At 33.0% G+C, this 23,392-nt stretch overlaps 2 protein-coding genes and 1 long non-coding RNA gene across 16 annotated transcripts; 1 reads left to right on the top strand and 2 right to left on the bottom strand.

Moving 5' to 3' along the window:
- On the bottom strand, nt 1-1,596 carry LOC118069203 (U3 small nucleolar ribonucleoprotein protein IMP3). Its single transcript, XM_035087166.1, has 4 exons — nt 1,040-1,596; nt 635-949; nt 485-557; nt 1-393 (listed from the first exon to the last, which is right to left on the bottom strand). The coding sequence occupies exons 1-4, from the start codon at nt 1,174-1,176 to the stop codon at nt 370-372; spliced, it is 549 nt and encodes a 182-aa protein (XP_034943057.1). The 5' UTR covers nt 1,177-1,596; the 3' UTR covers nt 1-369.
- Wnk (Wnk kinase) lies at nt 1,529-22,552 on the top strand. 14 transcript variants are annotated; one of them, XM_035087160.1, is made up of 13 exons: nt 2,387-2,657; nt 5,371-5,515; nt 5,619-6,298; nt 6,641-6,783; nt 7,698-9,500; nt 10,209-13,605; nt 14,220-14,294; nt 14,803-17,892; nt 17,962-18,058; nt 18,178-18,260; nt 18,343-18,407; nt 18,514-18,707; nt 18,816-22,552. In XM_035087160.1, exons 3-13 carry the CDS (start codon nt 6,056-6,058, stop codon nt 19,448-19,450), a joined length of 9,825 nt encoding a protein of 3,274 aa, XP_034943051.1. In that variant the 5' UTR covers nt 2,387-2,657; nt 5,371-5,515; nt 5,619-6,055; the 3' UTR covers nt 19,451-22,552. The 14 variants fall into 14 exon arrangements, with proteins under 14 accessions (XP_034943046.1, XP_034943042.1, XP_034943051.1 ...); XM_035087155.1 differs by lacking the exon at nt 2,387-2,657 and adding an exon at nt 1,529-2,002 and having other exon boundaries at nt 14,803-18,058; XM_035087151.1 differs by lacking the exon at nt 2,387-2,657 and adding an exon at nt 2,244-2,298 and having other exon boundaries at nt 14,803-18,058.
- On the bottom strand, nt 22,527-23,132 carry LOC118069204 (uncharacterized). Its single transcript, XR_004690591.1, has 2 exons — nt 22,873-23,132; nt 22,527-22,711 (listed from the first exon to the last, which is right to left on the bottom strand). It is a non-coding gene; the product is annotated as an uncharacterized lncRNA (long non-coding RNA).
- Between the last annotated feature and the right edge of the window lie 260 nt (nt 23,133-23,392).

The raw sequence follows: 23,392 nt of genomic DNA on the forward strand, positions 1-23,392 counted from the left end.
TTTCTATATTTGGTATTTTATATTCTACCTCGCATCGAGGCGATAAATATCTGATCATCAATTACTTTTCCATTTCTATTTTCAACATACCAGGAGTGCTGATAGTGTATTTGTAAATAAACTTAACATGATAAAGTTTATTGCTAATTCGAATAAAATAAAAGTTGCGAAATTTATAAAATTACACTTACTTCATTTTTAAGTGATTTCCATTCTTTGTATTACATTAAAAGTATCTATTTCTATTGATAATGAAAATTATAATTATTATGTAATAAAAAAATAAGATTATACATATTATGTCTAATGCATCTTATTAATTATTTTATAAAAATATATTTACAATCCTTTTTTCATCATATTAATTACTTAACTAATATCGAAATCATCTCTCTGAAAAAAAAAGTTTTTTATACAATTGATAACAAATTTTCAGTTATATTAAATAAAATAAATTTTTACAATTATTTGTTAATATACTTACAGCATCATTATACTCCATAATATGTTTCTTAATAGCTGAAGTATCAACCCATGTTACGAAATCTTCCAAATTTCTAATAAAAAGAATTTAAAAATGTTTAATCAATTTTATTACTAGATAAATAATATGAAAATCACACAAAGTATTTACCTTGTTACTAAAAACGCAGGATCCTTTACAATTTCAACACCAACTCTAACATGCCCTTGCTCAATAAATTGTGTTGCCATTTTAACGCTCTGACTCATTTTATTTCTGACCATAACGACTGGGAGTCTTCTTCGACAGAAACAACTAGCAGTTACTTTTTCACATAATCCTAAATCCCACTTAGTAGCAATTAAACCCATCATATAGAGTTTTTCTAATAACGCTGCACTCTGTTCTATTCTAAATGGATGTTTGGGATCAATTTCTTTCAATTTTCTCCCCAAGTCTCTTATTTCTCTTGATAATTTATTGTACCTAAACAACAAATTCGTATTCATGTTAGATTAATGAAAATTTTAATTTATATCTAAATTATGTAGGTACTAAAATATTTATTCTACTTACTTTGTATAATCTTCTCTCTTTTGTATTCTATATCTTTTCAATATTTTTACTTCGTGTAAATTGTTGTCTGCTTGCCAAGAAATAAAATCAACCTTCTTCAAAAGCTTTTGTTCATGGTATTTTAATTTACGAACCATTTTTGTAATTACTGGATAAACACAACAAAAAGACAACTCACGTTTTCAAGCTATTTTTAGGTTATGTTATTTCTATGTAACAATGTAGCTATTAAATTTTTCTTCAGTTCACTTCAGTTTGCTGCCAATTTAATGGCTGATTCAAATACTCCCGGGTAGTTTTGACGTCGTTGATTAGTTGTTATTGCAAACACGTGGTCCAATAATAATAAATCGACCAATAATCGTTCGAGAATTTCATCATATGATTAAATCGACTTGAATGAATCATACCAGATACAATTGGTAAATTCCGATGTCACCATTAGTTCAATGAAAACCAATCGAATGTCAATAGTAAGTGCATTCTATTTGCGTACATTTGTTTTTAGGTACTAAAAGACATTTGTTTAAAACATAAATAAAACAATAAACAAAAAACCGCAGTATCTTTTGTATAAATAAAAGATTGACTGAGTGTATCAAGTTGCGAAAATAAAACTCCATTTTCAAGGAAGAATTAAATGAAAAAAATCATCATATATAAATAAACTATAAATAGGCCAATACAAGGCCATGACATACAAGTAATTGGATATTAAAAAAAATATTTAAAGTAAAACTAATAAGAGAAATATCCGTGTAGTTAATGTAGCATATATAGTCAGAGAGTTATTGAATTTTTTCGTCTGGATTTCTATTCCAAGCATCAGCGACTTTTAGAACCGGACACGAGACACGAGATCTCTCCCTTGTTACCATGGCGCCACGTTTGTATATATATGTGTACAAATCCAAAGATAAAGTTATATAGAAAGAGAAGATTGCCTTCAGCTGACGCAAGTGTGTAAGTAATAATATTTTCATCTCTTTTGCTCGCGCAAAGTGATCCTCAGCGAAAGTAAACGTCAATCGAATAGTCAAGAGAAAGACAAGAGAGCGCCAGTATCGCAACATGGTTGTGTTTAAGTTGGCACACCTACACATCGAAAGCGCTGGGGTCGCATTGGTAATGTGAATGGCCCCCTAACGTTTTGCAGATTTTCCTACTGCATAGCACCGCAAGGGTGCGCCCCAACAGTCAGTAAAAAAAAATGGTGATGATTTGGGTGTAGTCGGGGGCTATTTTTCGCCAGCATAAATGTGAGTAAAAACGTGTGGCGCCGGGAGAACGAGTTGCAAGGGGGGATATTGTATTGGTTAGTCAGCTTAGCGTGTGTACGTGCTCGCGTGTGTGTCGCCGTGAGCCGTCTCGCCGGGAGAATACACGGGAGTCGTTAGAGGCTCACTCGATCGTAGCAGATCGTAGTCTCAACGCGACCGCTTTCTCTGTCTCTCTTTAGAGATCATCCAGTGAGGCTTTTCACAAGCCTCGCCGGTTGAGAGAAGTCACATTAAGAGTCAGTTAAGTTTCGAGTCTGGGAAAGTGCACAACAAAGCGAGGAAACATCAATAAGTGTGACTAAGTGTCGCTGCTATTTGCTTCTGAGACTTAATGACAAGTTAACCATCGTTCCGTTGTGTTATTATTTAATATTGTTGTTAGTCTATGAATATTAATGATGCTTAGTGTTAGATATTGAGAAGAATGAGTTCAATTGCCATTTCTTCTACCTTCCTTTTCGTCTCTTCGTGATAGATCTGTCTGGCGCGATATTTTTGGGATAGATGTCACATTATCGTGGCCATACGATTTTATGTGTGTATATATTGTAAATGTGAGTTCATGTTCAGCTTTTCTGTGTGTATGTAGTTGTGAAGACGCGCGTGTGCGGCGTGTGTCTCGAGCGTCTCGAGTATTCAAGTTGAAGCCTGCGTAAATGTATACGTGGATCGGTCAGATCGTCGTTGCAAGCCTCATCGTGACCATGTACAATACAAGACAAGCTAAAGAGCTTATTTGATTTGCGGTGTGCGTAGTGTATGCCCTCGGTTGCACACGCACGTGCCCCTGTGTTCTCTCTACCCATCGTCGTCTGTACTCTGCGACCGTGACGCCTGTATGTCGCCTCGACACTTGCTGCTGCGCACTGTCAATCTTTCTTATTCGTTTCTTCTGAGCTCTTTTTCTCTTTCTTTCTCTCTCTCTTCAGATAACTTGTCTGTTTCTTCATTCAGTTGAAACTTGTACGTGCGCGTTTTGACAACTAACGAGTTGTTTCTCAGACAGGTTCAGTTCCTTGCTCATTCATTCGTAGAACCCATTTTCACCAACATTTTATCAACCTTTCATTGCAATTATTCATTTATCTCCACCTACGTCATACTCACTATCTTGCCGATTACGCACTTTATTTATTATATAAATTGATGTGACAATCAATATGATTTCACCCTCACTGCACACTTCATTTCACGTCTTAACACTCAAACAATCATCAACAACTTGACTGTTCATTTTATGTCAAATTTTTACAACCAAGTGTCATTTTGAAGTGTATATTTATTATTATTATTCGTCATTCAGCATTTACTTGAGTTTTTCTATTAGCTATTGTCGAGTTTACTGAAGCAGAAACACTCCCACTCACTTTAGGGCTTATAACTTCTCAACAAATCGTCTTCAAGTTTATTCTAGGTAGTGATTGAAATCATCAAGATTATCATCTAGATGTAATCACCGTTCTTACCATCAGTCTTCAGCCGAATTTTGTGTCATTAAATAAAATTAGACGTGAATAGATAATATGATATTTCTTCATCTCGTCATTATAAATGGATTATTTATCAGAGTGAGAAAATCTGATAAAAATAAAGGTTAATTATTTAAACGGTTATACTTCAGTGATTTTCGAGTGTATTTTTAACAAGTGAAATTTCAATGATTGGACCATTTTAATCAACATTTAATTATACATATATTACTTTTATCGTTTTATTCTTTCTATTCTTATATAATTTATTCTTCATCTTCTTTTCCTTGTCAAATAACGATTATTCGACAAGGAAAAAGCCCAATGAATAATAATAACTCTTGATAAAATGTAAATAAAACAACTAACTAAATGCGCGTGTTGCTATTTTTCTTTATCATTTTAGTATCAGCTCTTTTTCGAATGTACACGTGTTCCATAATTTTGTAAGAAGATGACGCATCAATGTTTCACTGCCTCGTGTTTCTGATCTTTCCCAACATCTGGAAGTTAAAAAAAGCCTGCTCCAAAGGCCAAGAAAATTTTTTAGTTGATAAATATTTATTTGTGGGAGTATTCAATGTTTCATTTGATTAATTATAAATTGTTGATAGAACTTGAAATAATGCGTAATTTATGTCACATACACGTGCTTGACTTGTAGATATGTATTGCGCATTGTCAACAACTCTACTCTCTTATTTGAGTGTCAGATTTCTGATGCTTGATCGCTTGACAGTCTACTGGAGCTCAAAGTAACCGCGATTTGTGAACGATAAATTCCGCGAAATTTGTTTCTCGTGTATCACGGAGATATCATAAACGTATCTCCTTACAATCGACCACCTATTCGCAATTGGAAATTGTGAATCATTAGTATCAGTAATTAACTATCATTTTAAATACAAAAACTCATAAAATGTTCAATGAATCGTTTTTCTCCGAACACATAAATTGAATGATAACATTGCAATATGTCATTTGTAAAATGTTACTTCTAGTAAACCAATTATAATATAGTCTAACTCCAGGTCATTAGCATCATCAGTTGAAAATGGTGGATAATAAATTGTTTCTAAATAGTTTTTTTTTTGTTAGTCTATCTTTCATCTTAGTAAATATCTATACTTATTCCAATATTTTCAAAACATAGTGCTATAGTTTAGTACTGAAACGAAACTGTTTGAATATAATCACAGTTAACTTGTATTCTTCAGCTGAAAGTTAGATTGGTTCCTACAAGCTAAAATGGTTGTTATTTCCTACAGTGCAATTTGGAGAGTACGTGACAGTATACACGTTTTGTTAGCTCCTCCTCATCCATTCAATTGTCTCTTTACAAAATTCTAAAGCTATTACATCATTAAGTTGGCCCTCGGACGTCATTTTTATCTTGTGTTATTTCTAGCTGCCAATAAAATCAAAATAAAGCTGCATAAATATTACTCCTTAAATGCGCTTATTTTTACTAAAATTATTAATAAAATAATATTGCCTTTAACTAACTATACACTACTTTAATAGTTTTATTTCAATATATTTCAAAATATATTATTCTAATAAATTTTTTGTGTTATTACAGATTTTCGTAGATGAATTGCGATGAAAGGCTATAACCTCATTGAAAGCCGTAGGAAATGAGCTGGTATTTGGGAACTTGCTTTCTAGTTCTTTTATAATTGCTGGTCACTTCCACAAATAGCTCACCCTGGCTTTTAAAATTTTAGGTATGCATAAAAGAATGTTTAAATAAAATTGAGAACATTTTTAATGATATTCTATTAAAAGTAGAGACGATTAATGACTAGTTAATGTGTTTTTACATTTTAGAGTACATCATTCCAGTCAATGATGAAATTAGTTGATAGTTATCAAGCGATTTTGTAGGTTTTAATTGATAAATAAGACTCGAAATAAAGCTTCAATAAAAAGGAAAATTCGAGTTTATAAGACAAATTTTTATGTCGATTATTATCGATAAAAAAGACAAGAAAGATAGTGAATTAATACTAAAATACAGAAGATAAATTAAACAAAGAAGAATATTAAAGTGAATCGAAGTTTCAAGTGTCAAAGACTATTTAATATTTGTAAATATTATAATTTAAAAGATTTAAAAGCTCAAAGTAATTTTACTGACACTATTATTGACGAAATATTTAACGGAATTAGAAAACTGAAAGTTAGATTTAGTAAGAATATAAGCAGTGTTGCTAACGGCTGTGAAAAAAACTATAACTCCAGAAGTAAACGATTGACTTCGTGCAATGCCGAGATGTTGCAATGAGAGTAAAACAGTGAGTCCGGTGAGCACAGGAAGAAAGGATAACGTCGACGATATTTTATTGACCTCAAGTCGAGCATTTTCTATTGGTACTAATAATTCACTTGATTTTGACGACGATAATCACCCGATCGTCGAAAAATCTCATAGGAGATTACGTTGCGATCTCAGTCCAGTGCCTACTAATTCAAACAGCAGTTTGAATATTAAACTACTTAGTTTAAGGGTAATTTAATGCAAGATTTTAACTTCAACTCATTGTCAAGAACGTATTAACCCAATTGTACTTTGATGATTCATAATCTACCTACGCATTCACGCACAATGTACAGTACTTCTTACCTTTAACTGTACTTAGCATTAATTCTTTGCACAAAACTAGTAGATTATATTCTGCTTCGTTGGAATAAACTTTCATTTCGCTGCCAATATAATGTTATATAATTATTGTGCTAATTAACGTTATAATTAACTTTATTTATTATGAATCTAAGGGTTAACTCGTTTATTTTATTTGCGATAATAATTCTTTAAAAACAATTTTAATTAATAGTTTGTTAAATTTTAGGCTGAACGTGGACATCGACAAGAACACCAGGTGAGCACAAGTGTCGGAGGGTTTAAAGGACGAGATAAGGATATAAAAAAGAGAGCAGCTATAGGCAACGTAGTGCGAGGATTCTTCCCATCTGGCCACTCCAGTCAGGACAGGTATAATGATGTCTGTATCAATTTCATGCTTTTTACATTTCACACATTACCGCATCTTATCATAATTTTAATTTACTTTTCTCAATTCTGCTATTTATCCATTTAAATACATATAATATTTTTTCATTCTGCGATATCTTTCTGTCGGATTGTCTTCATAATAAAAAATTTCTTAAATGCACACTCTGTTTCTGTTGCAATATGCCAAAATATTTAATTAAACTTATTTTTATTCTCTAACACAATAAAAAAAGAGTGTACACAGCTGCAAGTATAGTCATTCAATTGAGTATTTATTTTATGTATTATGTTTTAAATATAAATCAACGACTAATTCTCACTGATTTTTAACGAATTTTCTTCATCAATCAATTTAATGGCTATTCATGTTTACTAAAGGCATGCTTATAATTGTTGTCAATCTACCAATTGTGAAGAAAAGCGTAAAGATTTAATTTGAAATAATAAAACAATAAAAGGCTTTTATAAATTCTTCTTGCTTCCAAGGCAATAATAACATTCATCATTATGAATGATAATTAATTAATTAATTACCACATAGATAGCACAAATTAAAAGTACTAAATAAATGCAAGAATTTATAAATAATTATTTAATACATTACAGACACTATTATTATTCTAAACAAATGAATAAATTCTAAATCTTATTCTTAAACGTACTAATCACTGCTGAAGACATTCGTTATCATGTTATTTATTAAGTTAAGTCATTTATAAGATGAATTACAAATAGATAAGTAGTTAAATTCGTTAGCTCAATGTATTAGTTCACACCAATGCTTGAATTACACATTAAATATTCAGTAAATGCAATTGTATGTGTAAACAAAGACATTTGCGTGGTATTGATTCATGTGTAAACTTAAACGTGTGATTGGTTTTTTTTTGCAGGTATGAGACAAGTAGACAGCGTTCGTCAGGCGGAGCTGGAGGTGTTGGCCTGTCCGGGCTGTGTCCGAAACTGGTGGCCGGTGGAGGCGGAAGTAGCCAAGGTGGAGTTGGCCTTGGAGTGGGTCATTTAGCCTCACAAGAAAGTGTAGGATCTTGTGTTGGTGGTGGTGGTGTTGTAACGTCTCAGAGGGCTCATAATAGTCGTCGTCAACGTAAACTGTCGATTATTAGTCAGTCAGGATCAGGAGCTAGCAGTAAATCTTCCTCAACTCGTTCGTCATCGAGTATCAGTAAGAAGCAAACGAGAAATCAAACAGATCTTTCTGCTGATTCGATAACGAGTAATGGAGTTGTTTCGTCATCACCATCATCGAGGAAAAAAAATCACTCTAGCATTCCTGATGGATCTTCTTCATCGCAAAATATATGCTTAATCACTGGCGATCATAGCAGTGATGCTGCTTACAGCGATGCTGAAGAAATCATCGAGCAAACAATGTCAAGGATACCTGGGATAAACTCGACACCTTCCACGCCAATAGGCAAAATGAAATCTAGAAAAATAATTGATGAGGATAAGACTGTTGATAGTTCACTAGTCGAGACTGAGACGCAAGGCACTGATGATAATGCCTCGAGAAAATTAAATGATATGCAAGACACGCAGGAGAGCTCTAAATCGATTACACCTGTAAGAAAAATATCTTTAAAAAGTACTGATGGAGAGAGCTCAAGTCAGTCAAAGAGGAGATCGTTAATACACTCCTCAAGTCATCCGAGGTCGATGGATAACGTCGATAAACAGTCATTAAGTGGAACTAAATCGGATGAACGATTGAGAAAAATTTCAAAAGACTCATTGGACTCTAGTGATAAGAAAAAAACTTCGGGAGAATCTGTTTCCCAAATACCTAAGAGAAAAATATCTTCAGAATCTACAGAAAGTGGAGACTCTGTTGGGAGAAAAAGTTCTCCACGAACAGTTACTGATGATGAACAACAAAAAACAAGTGTTAGTGATAATGAAAATTCTAAAGTGGAAAGGGTGAAAAGTACGAGATTTTTAACTTCTACAGTTACAGAAGAAGTTACAATGCCTGAAAATAAGGAACAGGATGTGAGACCTGCTGGTGCGGTAGAGGATGAAGTTACGATATATGAGGATGACAATGATACGAGCATTAGTGATATAGTTGCCGCTCAAGCACTTCGAGAATCGTTAAGTAAGCTAGGAAAGGTACAACCATTGAATACAGAACAAGAAAACGTTGAACCTGCTGATGAGAACAAAGAAGAGACTGAGAGAAAGCCTGAAGAGGCAGAAACTAAAGACCCAGTACAGGAAGAAACGGTTGAAGGTTTTATTGGACCACTTTTAGATGAAAATTTCAAGGCTGATGAAAAATTGGAAAAACAAAAAACGATGGCTATGGAGGACGTAAGAAACTTATTGATGAAAGTCAAGGTGCAGACTATAGAACAAGATGATGATGAAGAAAAGGCTATTGGGATTTCACCTGATGAACGGTTCCTCAAATTTGAAGAAGAAATTGGACGTGGTAGTTTTAAAACAGTTTATCGTGGTCTTGATACTCAAACTGGAGTCGCTGTAGCTTGGTGCGAACTCCAAGAAAAAAAATTAAATAAAACTGAAAGATTGAGATTTCGAGAGGAAGCAGAGATGCTTAAAGGTCTTCAACATCCAAATATTGTAAGGTTTTATGACTATTGGGAAGTTACGCTTACAAGACGGAAATATATTGTTCTTGTCACTGAACTTATGACATCAGGAACATTAAAAACGTACGTTTTTATTTCTTTTCTTCTTTAAGATAAATATTTTTTAAAATGAAGCTTTATTAGTAATTATTATAGGAAAGATATTGCGATAAAATTGAATTATGAAGGCAAAGAGAATTCTTTAGAAAAATCATTATTCTATTTACAATTGATGTTTATTTTCTTATCGGAAGATATACAGATTTTTATTTATAAATCGAAGAATAATTGGAAAATACTTTTATAATATTATTTATTTGTGTCTCTTCAATACGATCACTTATTTATTTATACAAGTATGAGACAAACGTGAATGTTTTTCTAAAAATAAATAATCCAGTTATTAAATTAATAAGCTGATTAATGATAATAATTGTAATTCAAATATCTAGAACAACTTCAATAGAATTGTTTAAATATTTTAAATGAAGAGTTAAAAAAAAGAATTTATTGTTGCGAACAATGATTTGGAAATGCGTCAGGATAATAACGTATGCAAGGAGTATTTTTAAGGACTCCTTTTACAGCGGTATTTTAAAATACTCTTGATGCATAATTATGAAGCTAAACAAAAAAAAAACGGGTATATTTAGAGACAGTTAGGAATGCAAGAAGATCCTTTTAATAATGACGTCTGTTTAAGAATATTTAAAATTATTGAATATTATTTTTAACTCTTATTTATCCACGTATAAATGTATATAACTAATTTTTAATTTTTTTAATTTTCAGATACTTGAGACGATTCAAAAAAATTAATCCAAAGGTTGTTAAATCTTGGTGTCGACAGATCTTGAAAGGTCTAAGTTTCTTACATTCGCGGTCTCCACCCATTATACATAGAGACTTGAAGTGTGATAATATTTTTATTACTGGCACTACCGGAAGTGTTAAAATTGGTGATCTTGGCCTAGCAACCTTGAAAAACCGTAGTTTTGCTAAGAGTGTAATTGGTACGCCAGAGTTTATGGCACCGGAAATGTATGAAGAACATTATGATGAATCTGTCGATGTTTATGCATTTGGAATGTGTATGCTTGAAATGGCTACGAGTGAATATCCATACTCAGAGTGCACTGGACCGGCACAAATTTATAAACGAGTTGTATCAGGTGTTAAACCGTTAAGTTATGATAAAGTGGAAAATCCAGAAGTACGTGAGATTATAGAGATGTGTATACGTTTAAAGAAAGACGAAAGACCTTTAGTAAAGGATTTATTGAATCATGAATTTTTTGCGGATGATATAGGTTTAAAATTGGAAATGGTATCACGTGATAGTGCAGTTGCTGATGCCGATTTATCGCGAGTGGAGTTTAGATTACGCGTTCTTGACCCGAAGAAGCGTACACATAAACATAAAGAAAATGAAGCGATTCAGTTTGACTTTGACATACAACATGACAATGCTGAGGAGGTTGCCACAGAGATGGCAAAATCAAGTTTAATTCTTGAAGAAGACGTAAAAGCAGTGACTAAAATGTTGAAATCACAAATAGCATTATTGTTACGAGATCGAGAAGAGCGAAGAGTTAAGGAGGAGAAAGAACGACTGGATAGAGAAGCTGATTCTGCAGCAGAAAGTTTATTGCAACAACAACAGCAACAGTTATTAATACAGCAGGCTCAAATACAGCAGCAACAGCAACAAATTCAACAACAAAACTTAAACTTGCAGATGCAAGGGCAAGTACCGTTGCAACAACCCATGCCAATGCAACAGCAGCAAATGACAATGCAGCAACAACAACAGCAGCCACAGATGCAACAACAACCTCAACAGATTATGCAGAATCAACAGCAACAACAACCTCAACAGATTCTGCAGAATCAACAGCAACAACAGCCATGCTTGCAGCCGCAACAGGTTCAAATAATTCAGCAACAACCCATGATGCAGCAACAACAAACTTCTGTCGTTCAGCCTCAACAAGCTCAACAGATTCCCCAAGTCTCTCAAAATACTCAACAAGTCCAGTATCAACAACCATCTCAGCAGCAATCGTATCAACAAATTCAACATCCCCAACAGCAGACGTATCAACCACAAGTTCAATCACAACCTCCCCAATATTCGCAACATATAGCGCAAACTTTAAGTGCCAATTCTTCACAATGCTCGACTCCTCAGGCTATTCAAGGTCCACCACAGTTTCCTCAGATACCTCAACATATGTCTCAACAACAAGTTCAGACACAATCAGTTCAAATTCAACAGCAGCAAGTGCAACAACCTCAGATGCAACCACAGATGCAGCAAACACAAATTCCACAACAACATGCCCAAATACAAACTCAAATTCAACAATCGTCTCCTCAGATGCAATCTCAAATTCAACAACAGCCACAGATTCAACATCAACAACAAATTCAACAACCACAGATCCAACAACAACAAATTCAACAACCACAGATCCAACAACAACAAATTCAACAACAACCACAGATACAGCAACAACAGATTCAACAACAGCAACAAATTCAACAACAACCACAAATACAGCAACAGATTCAGCAGCAGCAACAAATTCAACAACAACCACAGATACAGCAACAACAGCAACAAATTCAACAAACTCAAATGCAGCAGCAACCACAGATTCAACAAACTCCAATGCAGCAACAATCACAAATACAACAGCAACAAATTCAACAATCGCCCCAAATTCAACAGCAACAACAAATTCAACAACAGCAACAGTCACAAATTCAACCACAACCACAGATTCAACAACATACTCAGATGCAACCTCAAGCTCAGCAACAACAGATACAACAACAACCGGCTCAAATGTCGACACAAATTCAACAACAGCCATCACAAATGCTGCAACAACCTCAGCAACCGCAGCAATACATTCAGTTGAATCAGATGCAGGTACCACAACAAATGTCATTACCTAATCAAGTGCAACAAATGCAACCATCCATGCAAATGAACCAACCACAACAACAGGTTATTCAACAGGGCCAAACGCACATCCAGTATGCTCAAGCTCAGATGCAGCAGCAATTACAGCAAATGCATCAAAATACGTTGAATCAACCAATGCAAATGCAACAAAATGTTCAACAATATTATCAACAAGGAACTGCAAATGCATCATTTACAAATGCTACGTTATATCAGCAAAATATTCAACAGCAAGTCTATCATGCTTATCCTACTAATTCAAGTGCACCGGGGAGTGTTGAAATCTTGAATCAAGGACATAATCAAGCAATTTACTCGCATGCTAATGTCGTGGCTCCAACATCACAAGCCTATGTATCAGCTCAAGGCCAACCTCAAGTGTCTATTCAGTCAGCTGTGAATCTTCAAGCGGCATCAGCCATTCAAAATGTTCAACATATACAGACTGCACCTTGTAATAATGTTCAGAATACGCAAACTTTGCATACTCAACAACATATGATGGCACAGATGCAGTATATTCATAATGTGAATAATATTCCTGTCAGTATGAACATTATTCAAGGCACGAATGTTATCAGTCAAACAAATAATATTCAACAGCAACCAGAAATGGTCAATGCCATTGCCATGGAATCTGTGAATAATATTGACAGAAATGCTTTAATGAAACAAGATACAGTTGAATCTTTTACAATGACTTCTGATTTATCAGCCAGTCTTCAACAAGAGCTATCAATAACACCACAGGCTGTTGGATCTTCATGTACTCCAAGCTCTAATGATGGAGTGACATCGGAAAATTCTGAAGGAGTTCCAGTACCGGAAAAAAGCCGAGTTAAAAGGTCAGGAACTAAACGTAGGAAGCCTGGAATTAAATTAACAGTTTTATCAGTTACTAATCGTGATGATCAATCCATGACTGTCGAGTGTCAATTAGACACCAGCAAACAGAAGACTGTGACCTTTAAATTCGATCGAAATGACATGGTTCCCCAAGATATTGCTAATAATCTTGTGGCAGAAAATCTTTTACCACAGTCTCAATGTGCTACTTTCGTGGAATTGATCGAAGATATCGTGAAACAACTGAAACTGGATCCAACTCGTAGCCTTCCTCTAGTCGCTCATGGTCCAGCTGATCAATCAGCTGGCGGGAGTCCTGTCACAAGTCGTAGACCAAGAAATCGTGATCACAGTCTCGATGCATCTAAGGTAATTAATTGTAAAAAACTAAATGTTTTTAGTCATAAACATGGTCTTTTGTTAATTATACGATGATTCTTTTATTCAACTTTTTGTTATGATTTTTTTTGTTTCTTTTTGTTTTCTTCTTGAAAATGCAAAACAGGCTTATTGAATGTTTTGTTATCAAAAATGCTTTTGTAATTCTTGTGTAAAGGGCAAGACTTTAAACTTTGATTATTGAGGTTCCGTTGGTTGGAAAACTATTTTTAGGTTCAATGTTCTATTATTTTTGAGGGAATTTAATATTAAGTTATTCAGAGACACGAAATTTTTTATTCCGTATCAAATAACATAGCATTAAAAGAAGAAGCTTTTTATGTAGCTCATGATAAGAAATATGAGAGATATCCATTTGTTTTACAATCAAAATTGCTTGGGGAATAAGTAGTTGATATTCATATAATATTTCAAAAAGGTAGCTTATATAATTTAAAAAACATCAACATGATTGACAGATAAAGAAACATAAAATAAATATTTAAATAATAAAATATGAATAAATCCAACGGAATCTTGAAGTTGAACAATTTTCTTATTTCGTGCATATAATCGAGCGTATGTGTGTATCATTTTGGACGCAGCAGGTGAGACACGGCTCGCTAACTCGTCAAAGCAGCCATCGATCTTCCTACAAAGCCCATCGTAGGCATCGCTCGGTGAGTTCTACACCTCTTCGAATCCATATTTATCCAATTTTGTGAATATTTTTTATCTGCCTTTTATGTTCATGCCTGCATTTTTACTGCGTTCATTGCCTCTATCTTTTATTCTTCATTGTATTTTATCGTTTTATTTTCATTTCAATTTTGAAGCTTAATACACAGTGTGCAGATCATCGTATCGAATTGTTTGTTTTAATTAGAAAGTCCAATCAATCATATAAAATAGGATTTATTATTTCCCTTTGATCTATTCAAAAGAAAAAATAGTGAATAGAAGTTGATAAATTTTTTTACAGGATTTTATCGCATTTTTTATGTTGTCTCTTCACAATTTCTGTGATATTGAATTTTATTTTGTGTGTAGTTTTATGTTTTACTGATAATAATTCGTAATAATTGATTAATATTAATGAAAATAAAGTTTCAGAGTTTATCAATATATTTTGAAATAAACTTTATATTATTACATATGTTGATAAATATTTTTATTTTTTATTTATAGAGAGACGAAACATCGAATGCGTCTGCAACATCAAAGCTACTTCCGATAGATCAAATAATAAACCAAATAGCTACGACGCCTACGGAAAATAAAATTGCACAAAATAACCAATCATTGGAGAGTCAAACAACAGCGGAAAATAGTATATCTGACGAAATATCCCGAAGATCATCAACGTCAACACAAAACACTGATACTCTAACACCAGTAAATGTTTTGAATGATTTAAATGACAATTCTGAGAGTGTTGCATCCGAAGATACTCTTCTAGAATCTAATAATACAAGTCTTGATGATTCAGCAGAAAACACAATCAAGTTAAATTCTGTAGATTCTGTGAATATTCAGCAAGACAGCAATTTTATTAATCATAAAGTAGAAGACGATTCTACTGAAATATCTTGCGCAACTCGACCACAAGAATCTATTGAATCTCAAGGAGGAAGTAAAGAATCACAAGAAAATTATACTGAAACATCAAAACCAAAGGTTGTTCCAACTAGAAAAATTTCTCGTTTCCTAGTGAGTCCTGTGGTTGAACAAAAATCGATTACTGGTGAAACTGAAACAATTTCCGTCACTGTTCCACCGGATAATACGTCTTTGATGCCACCACAGCAAATTCCTGCACAGATTTTAGACTTAAATGCGCCCAAGTATGAAACAGTAGTGCGAGAGTCAAGTATTTCTGCTAACAATGTTGAAGTTATGCATCAGGAACAAATTCAAACATCAAATCAACAGTTCCAGGCTCAACCTCAAGGAATGCAAAATGTTAATGCAATGCAAATAAATATGCAAAATCAACAAATGATTAATCAATTGCCACCAGCATCATTAATTACACAAACTAAACAAGAAACTGTAGTTGTTGTCCAAACATCTAATCTTGTTCAACCATCTAACCAACAGATGAATCAAAATTTCCAATTTCAACAAAATGCTGGAGTTCAACAACAAGAAGTACAATCTATGGCACAATACCAGGCTCAAGTAACTCTTCAGAAACAATCGATTATTCAACAACAACATCAACAACAAATTGGTGTTCAGCAACAAAATATAATTCAACAACATATCCAACATGATCAGATTGCTATGGGCCAGACAACTAATCAGGTTCAACAGCAGTACATTCAACAATCTCCTTCTCAATCACAGCAGATGCAAAAACAACAACAACAACAACAGCAGCAGCAGCAGCAGCAACAACAGCAACAGCAACAACAACAGACGCCTTCTCATCCTTATGTTATCATCCAACCTTTATCTCAAACTCAACAAAATAATATTGATGATTGGCTGAGAAGAGCATCTAGTGTGTCAACTGATTCTCAAGTGTCTGAAATTTCTAATCCACCTCAAATAAATTATATTCAAACTGATCAGATGCAACAAACACCTTCAGAACATCAACATCAAAATGTTGTTCACCAAAATATTAATACGCCGCCTGTGATGTCTGTTCAGTTACCTCCACCACCTGTTGAGGTCACTCCAAAAATTAAAACAAAGGAAGTCTCTTCAACTTTACCTGATTTAGCTCAAAATCTTGCAAATATTCTTTCGAATCCGAAATCTAAATCAAATACTCCACATGCTATTATTTCTCATGATCAATCATCTTCTGTTACTAATCAACAACAAACCATGCCGGTGCTTCATTCAGAACAGTATTTCCAACCAATTCAACCAGAAGCTCCTCAAATACAATCGACCAATTTTGTCCAGCCTCAAAATTATCCTGGACAACAGCAAATGATTTCTCAAGTACAAAATCAGGCAGAAATTCAACAACAATTTTATCATACTCATCAACAACCACAGCAACAACAACAACAGACTGGTAATATTCAAGTTCAACAATCTCTTCTCCAACCTGTTCAGCATATGGGACAACAAATAGATTCCCAAGGACAAATAATTTCTCAGACTATTCAAGGACACGTCCAAAATGTCGCTGTTCAAAGTCAGTGGTCTATGCCTACATATTCTAATCAGAATATTAATCAACAATCTGTGTCTGTTCAGTGTGTTCAACCAATGCAAAATATTCCTCAGACTGTATCTCAACAATCTCAAGTCCAGGAGCAAGTAGACAGTCAAGGATCTATTGATCAACAATATCTACAACAACAGCTCCAACAGCAACAACAAACTTCTAAGCATTTAGAGACTGAAAGTACTATCGATGGGAGTGTAAGCAGGAGGACTAGTTCGGATTATCAAACAATATCAGAATATGAAAATTCCAGCCATGAAATCACTCCGGAGCATACTATTGTGGAGTCAAATGATCCTGTGATGTCTGCACACCATCAATTAATACAACAGCATCATAAACTCAGTCAGCAAAATTCATTAGACAAACCTACAGAAATTGTAGGGACCAGTTGTGGACCTCAGACAATTGCTGATCTGCATCAGAAGCTTGTTCAACTTACCAGCCAGCCTTCTGAACCGATTAATATTGGTACTCCTCCCATCAGCCATCCAGCAACGCCTCATGGACCTTCTAGTAATATGGGGCATGACATTTCCGGCCATTCTCTCCAGCAAAAAATAGTCAATGCGTCAATAACTTCCGTCCAATCGCTCGGATATCTTTCTCCTCAGACAACAGTTCACCCACCTGGAACTATTTATGTTGATCCCAATGTTTTTGACAGTAATTCAAGTGAACAACTACAACACCCAATTCAACTTAATGCAGAAAATACTCTTGATAGTCCTACGCCAGTTGTTCTAACAGGAACGGAAACAATGAGCCCCAGCAAAGAAAATGTCAAATCTCGCACTCAAAGACCTGGATCGAGACTTCAAGAATTAGAGCACGAGTTAGCTAAAATTCATCAACGAATACCAGTTTTCCCTACATCGTCTCCACAACCGCTAACGCCACCAATGCCATCACAAGTGACGCAACCAACGACTACTCATCAACTTCCAGTACATTCGACTCCTCAAACACTTTTAACTCCAGTTGGAATTCCTACTGGGTCAAATACCCCAATTAATTTAATGAATAATTCTGGTACTGAAACACCTGTGCCAACTGAACAAGATGAAGCAAGGACTCCTTCACAACCGGTGAGAAAAATTTCTCGATTTATGGTTTCTAAAGTAACAGGACCACCTGGTAATGACGTTTCGGTACAGAATCAACAAGTTGAGCAGCAAAAACAAATGCAAGTCCAAGATGATGGCCGAGGAGATCGTGTTAGCCATGTTAATCATCATCCGGATGAATTTCAGAGTAAATATTGATTTATTTTTTTCAATTATTATATTTCCTTTATAAAAATTATTATTTTATACATATTAAATTTTTTTATGATAAAAAATATTTACTAAAATAATCAAATTATTAAACAGATCCACCAGCGCAAGTATCACTCAATCGAGAGAATTCTTTGCCACCGGTTTCATCTTCTGTGGTAGGATTATCTGTAAACGAAGTAAATAAATTGGAATAAAATTTTTTTAATTTATTCATTAAACATTTATGATTCAACTAATGAACTTGTACTTTTTGTTTAGATTGAAAAAGAGGAGCGGATACAAACATTGACACCAAGCGAAGAGTATCAGTTGTTGATTAAAAGGTATGAAAAACATGTTATTTTTTATTACTTCAGTATTACTTTAATGATGATTAATTGATATGAAAATATTTGATATTAATACTAATTATATTTTATTAATGATTAGACAAACAATGGAGTTAGAAACATTACAAAAAAGACATAGGGAAGAATTAGAGCGTTTCCAACAGCATCAGTTGCAGCTGTTAATACAACAACAACAGCAAGCAAGTGCTTTGCACCAACATCAGCACCATCCTTTGCTTTATCATACTGTAGCATCGACTGTTACAGGTAAACATTATATCTTGCATAGTAAAGGTAAACATATTTGCTTTTATCTACTTCACATTCTTCCTAACTTCTTATTTTATCCTAAACACTATCTAGAAAAATCTCTAATAAATATATGTATTTTATTATGCTTAGGACCATCACGACCTCTGGCCGTAGAGGATTACCTGATGTTCAGTACAGCCCCGCAAACATCTTTCCGTCGAATATCAAATTATTCACCAGATACTGAAGAAACTTTACGTCTGGCAACACAAAAGTTGAAGCAAGCTCCTCAGCAGTCAACAAGTATTCCTCATGCCTACGTCATCCCAATTCCAGTAATGCCGCCAGCGGAAAATGTTCAAAATGTTTCTAGTTACTCTTTGGAAGGTGCAGAAGTGATTGGATCCACAAATGGACCAACTACAGTTACAAGTCATCCTCAATACCAATTTACACCGATTCTTTCTGATGGCACAAGTATAGCACCTGCATCTGGTGGATCTTTAGTAGCATCAACACCAATTCCAGCAGCTGGTGGTGCTACTGGTTATGTTCATTACCATGATGCAGCAGCCTTAGCCAACTTCCAGGCATTTAGCTATACACCTCATGGTGGATTCTTTCTTCCTGCTGGCTACCGTCTCGTTTATGCACCAACTGGGACACCACAATCTCAACCAGCCACTCCTGCTACACCTCACGTGGGTAATTCCCATGATGGTACTCCTCCTGGTGAACCTCAACATGATCATCCACAATCCAGCACTTCCCAATTAGAGCAGTAACACTTTTTATCTATCAAAGTCGAGTGATTTGTCATTATTTATTAGTGGATCCTTTTATTTGTGATATATGTCCAATAGTTTATCGTTATAATACTGATTTCTGATCTTTTAATTCTCATTAGAAAGTAATAAAAATAAGAAAAAAATACATTTTAAAACTTGTATTATAACGAAGGACTGTTGAATTTATATATACATATATATTTTTAATGAATTCTGCCTATAAGGAGACATTATCTAGTGATGTTTATGGATAATATTTGTCCGTCAATGATTTTATTTGTTTCGATATCAATGTATTCCTCAACGTGCCAGAAACGCTTGCTGCTTGTCGCGGTGCTGGCCGCACGCGTGCGTTTAATAACAAATAGAGTAAATTAAGCAAGGTTTAAGGAAAATATATTAATATTGGCTCGTATACGTTTGCCAACATTTTGGCGTCTACGTAATTGTGAGCAAATTGACGTAAGAAATAAGCAGAAGTAAAATGACAAAAAATAGAAAAAAAGTGAAAAACAACTTTACACATTTTACAATGCTTCTTTTAGGTTGAGCAATACTAATGCTCGATATTTGTGCAGGCCTCAGCTAGTCTTTATGATTGAATTATGGCAAAAGGCCATTTCAACTCGATATTTATTTATAAACTGTTAATGAATATCGGGAACGTCTGAACGATAAGAGAAAAAATATTTACGAGCAAGATAAATAAGTGGCAAAAGATAAAAGTGAGAATAAATAAAAAAAAATGGACGTGAAATTTAAAGTGTGAGAATGATTATTATAGTCACTGTTATGCTTTAATGTATTTTTAGCAATTCTAACTATTCGAATTAAAGAAAACAATATTGTGTTACTAGTTAAATATTTCTCATTGCATCGTCACTAAATGCTATCATTGTTTTTTTTCTTTTTTTTTAATCATACTGACTTGATTATCTTTTTATTATAATTATTCTTGAGTTATCGAGCTTTACTGTCTTGCACCATTGTTCATTTATAAAAGTATATTCCTATGCAAAAATTACATGCCACGTTCTTATGGAATTTCATCATTTTTGGCGCTTAATTCAATTTTTTATGTAAAAGATCGTTTTTTAAACTTTTCATTGTATAATTAATAGATAAAATATTTTACTTATTATAAATATACAGGAACTGAACTCGAATATGTTGGAAAAAGGATTGTATTATGAATTGAGAGAATGAATTGTATGAGTTGGGAAAGCAAATTAAGAAAATTCAATTAAAGGAATAAAATCAACGCCGGGCTATAAAAACCGAAATGATTTATTTTTATTCAAAATTTTTAAATACGAGTGAGTTTTAAGGAGTAAATTTTATTATAATTATTTTACAAATAATTGGCAATTATTTTGTTGAATTGTAATTTAATGTTTTTTTTAGTCCCATAAAACTGTTTGTGCCGCAGTAAATTTATTAAAAAAAATTGTACAGTAATTGCAACAGTATAGTTTAGATTAAGATAAATGAAGAAGCATCAGTAAAAGTTTGACACCGAAAAATTCGAGCGACTGCTAGTAATAACTGATAATTAAATGCAAATTGTATGAAAGCATGCGAGAGAAAATGATATAAATAAAATGAGAGTGTAAGAATAAGAGAGAAAGAGAGAGAGAATATACAGAATGAAAAAAAGTTATGCATTGTTTCTATTGAAGTGTGTACGAGATTGAATATTATGTGAGAATTAATTTTAAGACAAAAAATGAAAAAACTTGAATTAGAGTTCTTGATACTTCGACAATGGAATGTTGTACCGAATCAAGTAATCCAGAGAAGTCTGTTTTTAATGACAAGATTTCGAGAGAATTCATAAAGACTGATTAGATAACAAACTAAAATCAGTGATGAACGGAATGGAACAATGTGAGTCGTGAAAACGAAAATTAATATTGATTATTGATTACGTTTCTAAGGCTTTCTGAAAATGGATGTAATGTTCGCCTATTTCTTATTATTTTTATTTCTGTCTCCCCATTTTTAATTAAATTTAATTCGTTAATTTTAAGCGTTAAAATGTTCTTCTCTAAAAAGAAATATTTTAAATAGACTAATTTAAATGCTTAAATTATTATACAATTATTGTTATTTTTGGTATTTAAAAGGATTTTTCTAATGTGCTATAAAAACATGAAAGATATGATATATTATAAAAATTGAGAAATGATATAATTACTTTCAAGACAAAATTGAGAGCTAAATTTAAATTTAATAATCTTGAAATGAATGGAATAAATTAGATTTGGCGTGATGCAACTTTGTGGACGGATATTTTTATTTTAATCTCTGATAAACATTTTTCTTCCAGCTTCTATTCGATTTATATCTTAATTATTTAAATAGAAGTTTGATTCTTGCATAAAAGAAAAATAATCGATATTAAATCAATATAAAGTTAATTAATATATGTTTATGGAAATTTTATAAATTATTAAATCTATCAATAAGTCCTTGCAACTAATTTTTTCAGGGGTATTTATTGATCAATATTTACTGCAGCTAAACAAAAAAAGACACTCAATTAAGTATTATTATTACTATATTTTTTTAGAAAGCTCAGAATAAATTGGAAAGTACTCTAAATGAATTTTGAGAAATCTGTAATGACTTATTGATAAATTCAATATGAAAAAAAAGAAAAAAAAATATTATTGAAAAAATGCGCAGTAAGTGATAATAATTAAGACAAAAATGAAAACTGATTACAAGAAAAAATTCTGCGCAAGTATCAGCTTCATTTGGAACACACGAAACTAATATAACACTAATTATAAATCATAACGTAAAATTTATTTAGGTATTATGATACGAATAGCATCAAAATAATGATATTAAAAGTCTTGCCAGTTGTCATGCAGCTGGACTGCTTTATATATTTCTTCGAAGAAAAATTATTATTCCGAAATTCGTTTAAGTAGTCGCTCAGTCAAAGACATACATAAAATTCAATTAAATCAACAGTTAAATTAATTCAATTAAACAACTAAAATTACACATTCGCACGTCAGTCTACGCCAACCAGGAACTCATTGTAAAAGAAAATCAAATAAGATTAATAAAAATAAAAATACCTCTTTATTTTATGTTTCATTATAATATTCATATTAACAGTTATGAATGATTATATTATTAATTAACAATATATCAGTAGTTGAATTATATAATGCATTATTCAACAATTGACAACGTAGAAAATTCAGTTATATTCCTATTTATTGTTTTGTTTATAAAAATACCCTGAAATATATTTAATTATATCAAAAATAATTTCTTAATAAATATAGAATCTTAAATTAATAATAGTTGAATGCCGATGTTATCTTATGAAGTACAAATGTTTTTATAAACAAAATAGCATTTAGTAAACATATTTTAGTATAATCAGGTAAATATCTTACCATAAATATATATATGTGCATATATATATATATTTAATAATAATAGATATGATAAATAATTTTTAAATGGTCAGTCTAGCTCTTAGATTGCTTCAAATTGAGCTCTACGTCGTGCGTAAGCTCCCATACAAGCAAAAAATCCAATGATTCCAATGATCAATCCTAGAATTAAAGCTAGAGTATCTCCAAAGTCAAATCCATCTGATGCTTTAGCAAAATCAATTGTTGAAATAAGCGAAGCTATAAACAACCACCACATTTTCTTTACATTAAAATGAATGATTTATCAATATGCGCACGTTTTGACAGCTATTGTTTATGGTTATGTTATAATAATAATGCAGGAAGACCAACAAAAAAATGTTGAAGAGAAAAACGGGCGGGAACGTTCAACAACGACGCCACCTATGCTGAAATTCCCTATAATAATTTTCAACTACCCTAGAAGACGAAGTTTGTGATTGGAGAGAATTTGTGAGTTGGTATATACAATATAGGGATTTTTCTGAAGCGGCCATCG

The sequence above is a fragment of the Chelonus insularis genome, unplaced genomic scaffold (genome assembly GCF_013357705.1).
Source record: "Chelonus insularis isolate UGA/USDA-ARS -01 unplaced genomic scaffold, ASM1335770v1 contig_406_pilon, whole genome shotgun sequence".
Lineage (NCBI taxonomy): Eukaryota > Metazoa > Arthropoda > Insecta > Hymenoptera > Braconidae > Chelonus > Chelonus insularis.

Excerpts from the sequence above, each read along its gene's own strand:
- LOC118069203 (XM_035087166.1), bottom strand. The coding sequence starts at position 1,176 with ATGGTTCGTAAATTAAAATACCATGAACAAAAGCTTTTGAAGAAGGTT. Across the intron at positions 950-1,039 it reads AAGAGAGAAGATTATACAAA|GTACAATAAATTATCAAGAG; the intron begins GTAAGTAGAATA and ends TTTGTTGTTTAG. Across the intron at positions 558-634 it reads CCTGCGTTTTTAGTAACAAG|AAATTTGGAAGATTTCGTAA; the intron begins GTAAATACTTTG and ends TCTTTTTATTAG.
- Wnk (XM_035087155.1), top strand. The coding sequence starts at position 6,056 with ATGCCGAGATGTTGCAATGAGAGTAAAACAGTGAGTCCGGTGAGCACA. Across the intron at positions 14,295-14,802 it reads CCCATCGTAGGCATCGCTCG|AGAGACGAAACATCGAATGC; the intron begins GTGAGTTCTACA and ends TTTTATTTATAG. Across the intron at positions 18,261-18,342 it reads TAGGATTATCTGTAAACGAA|ATTGAAAAAGAGGAGCGGAT; the intron begins GTAAATAAATTG and ends CTTTTTGTTTAG.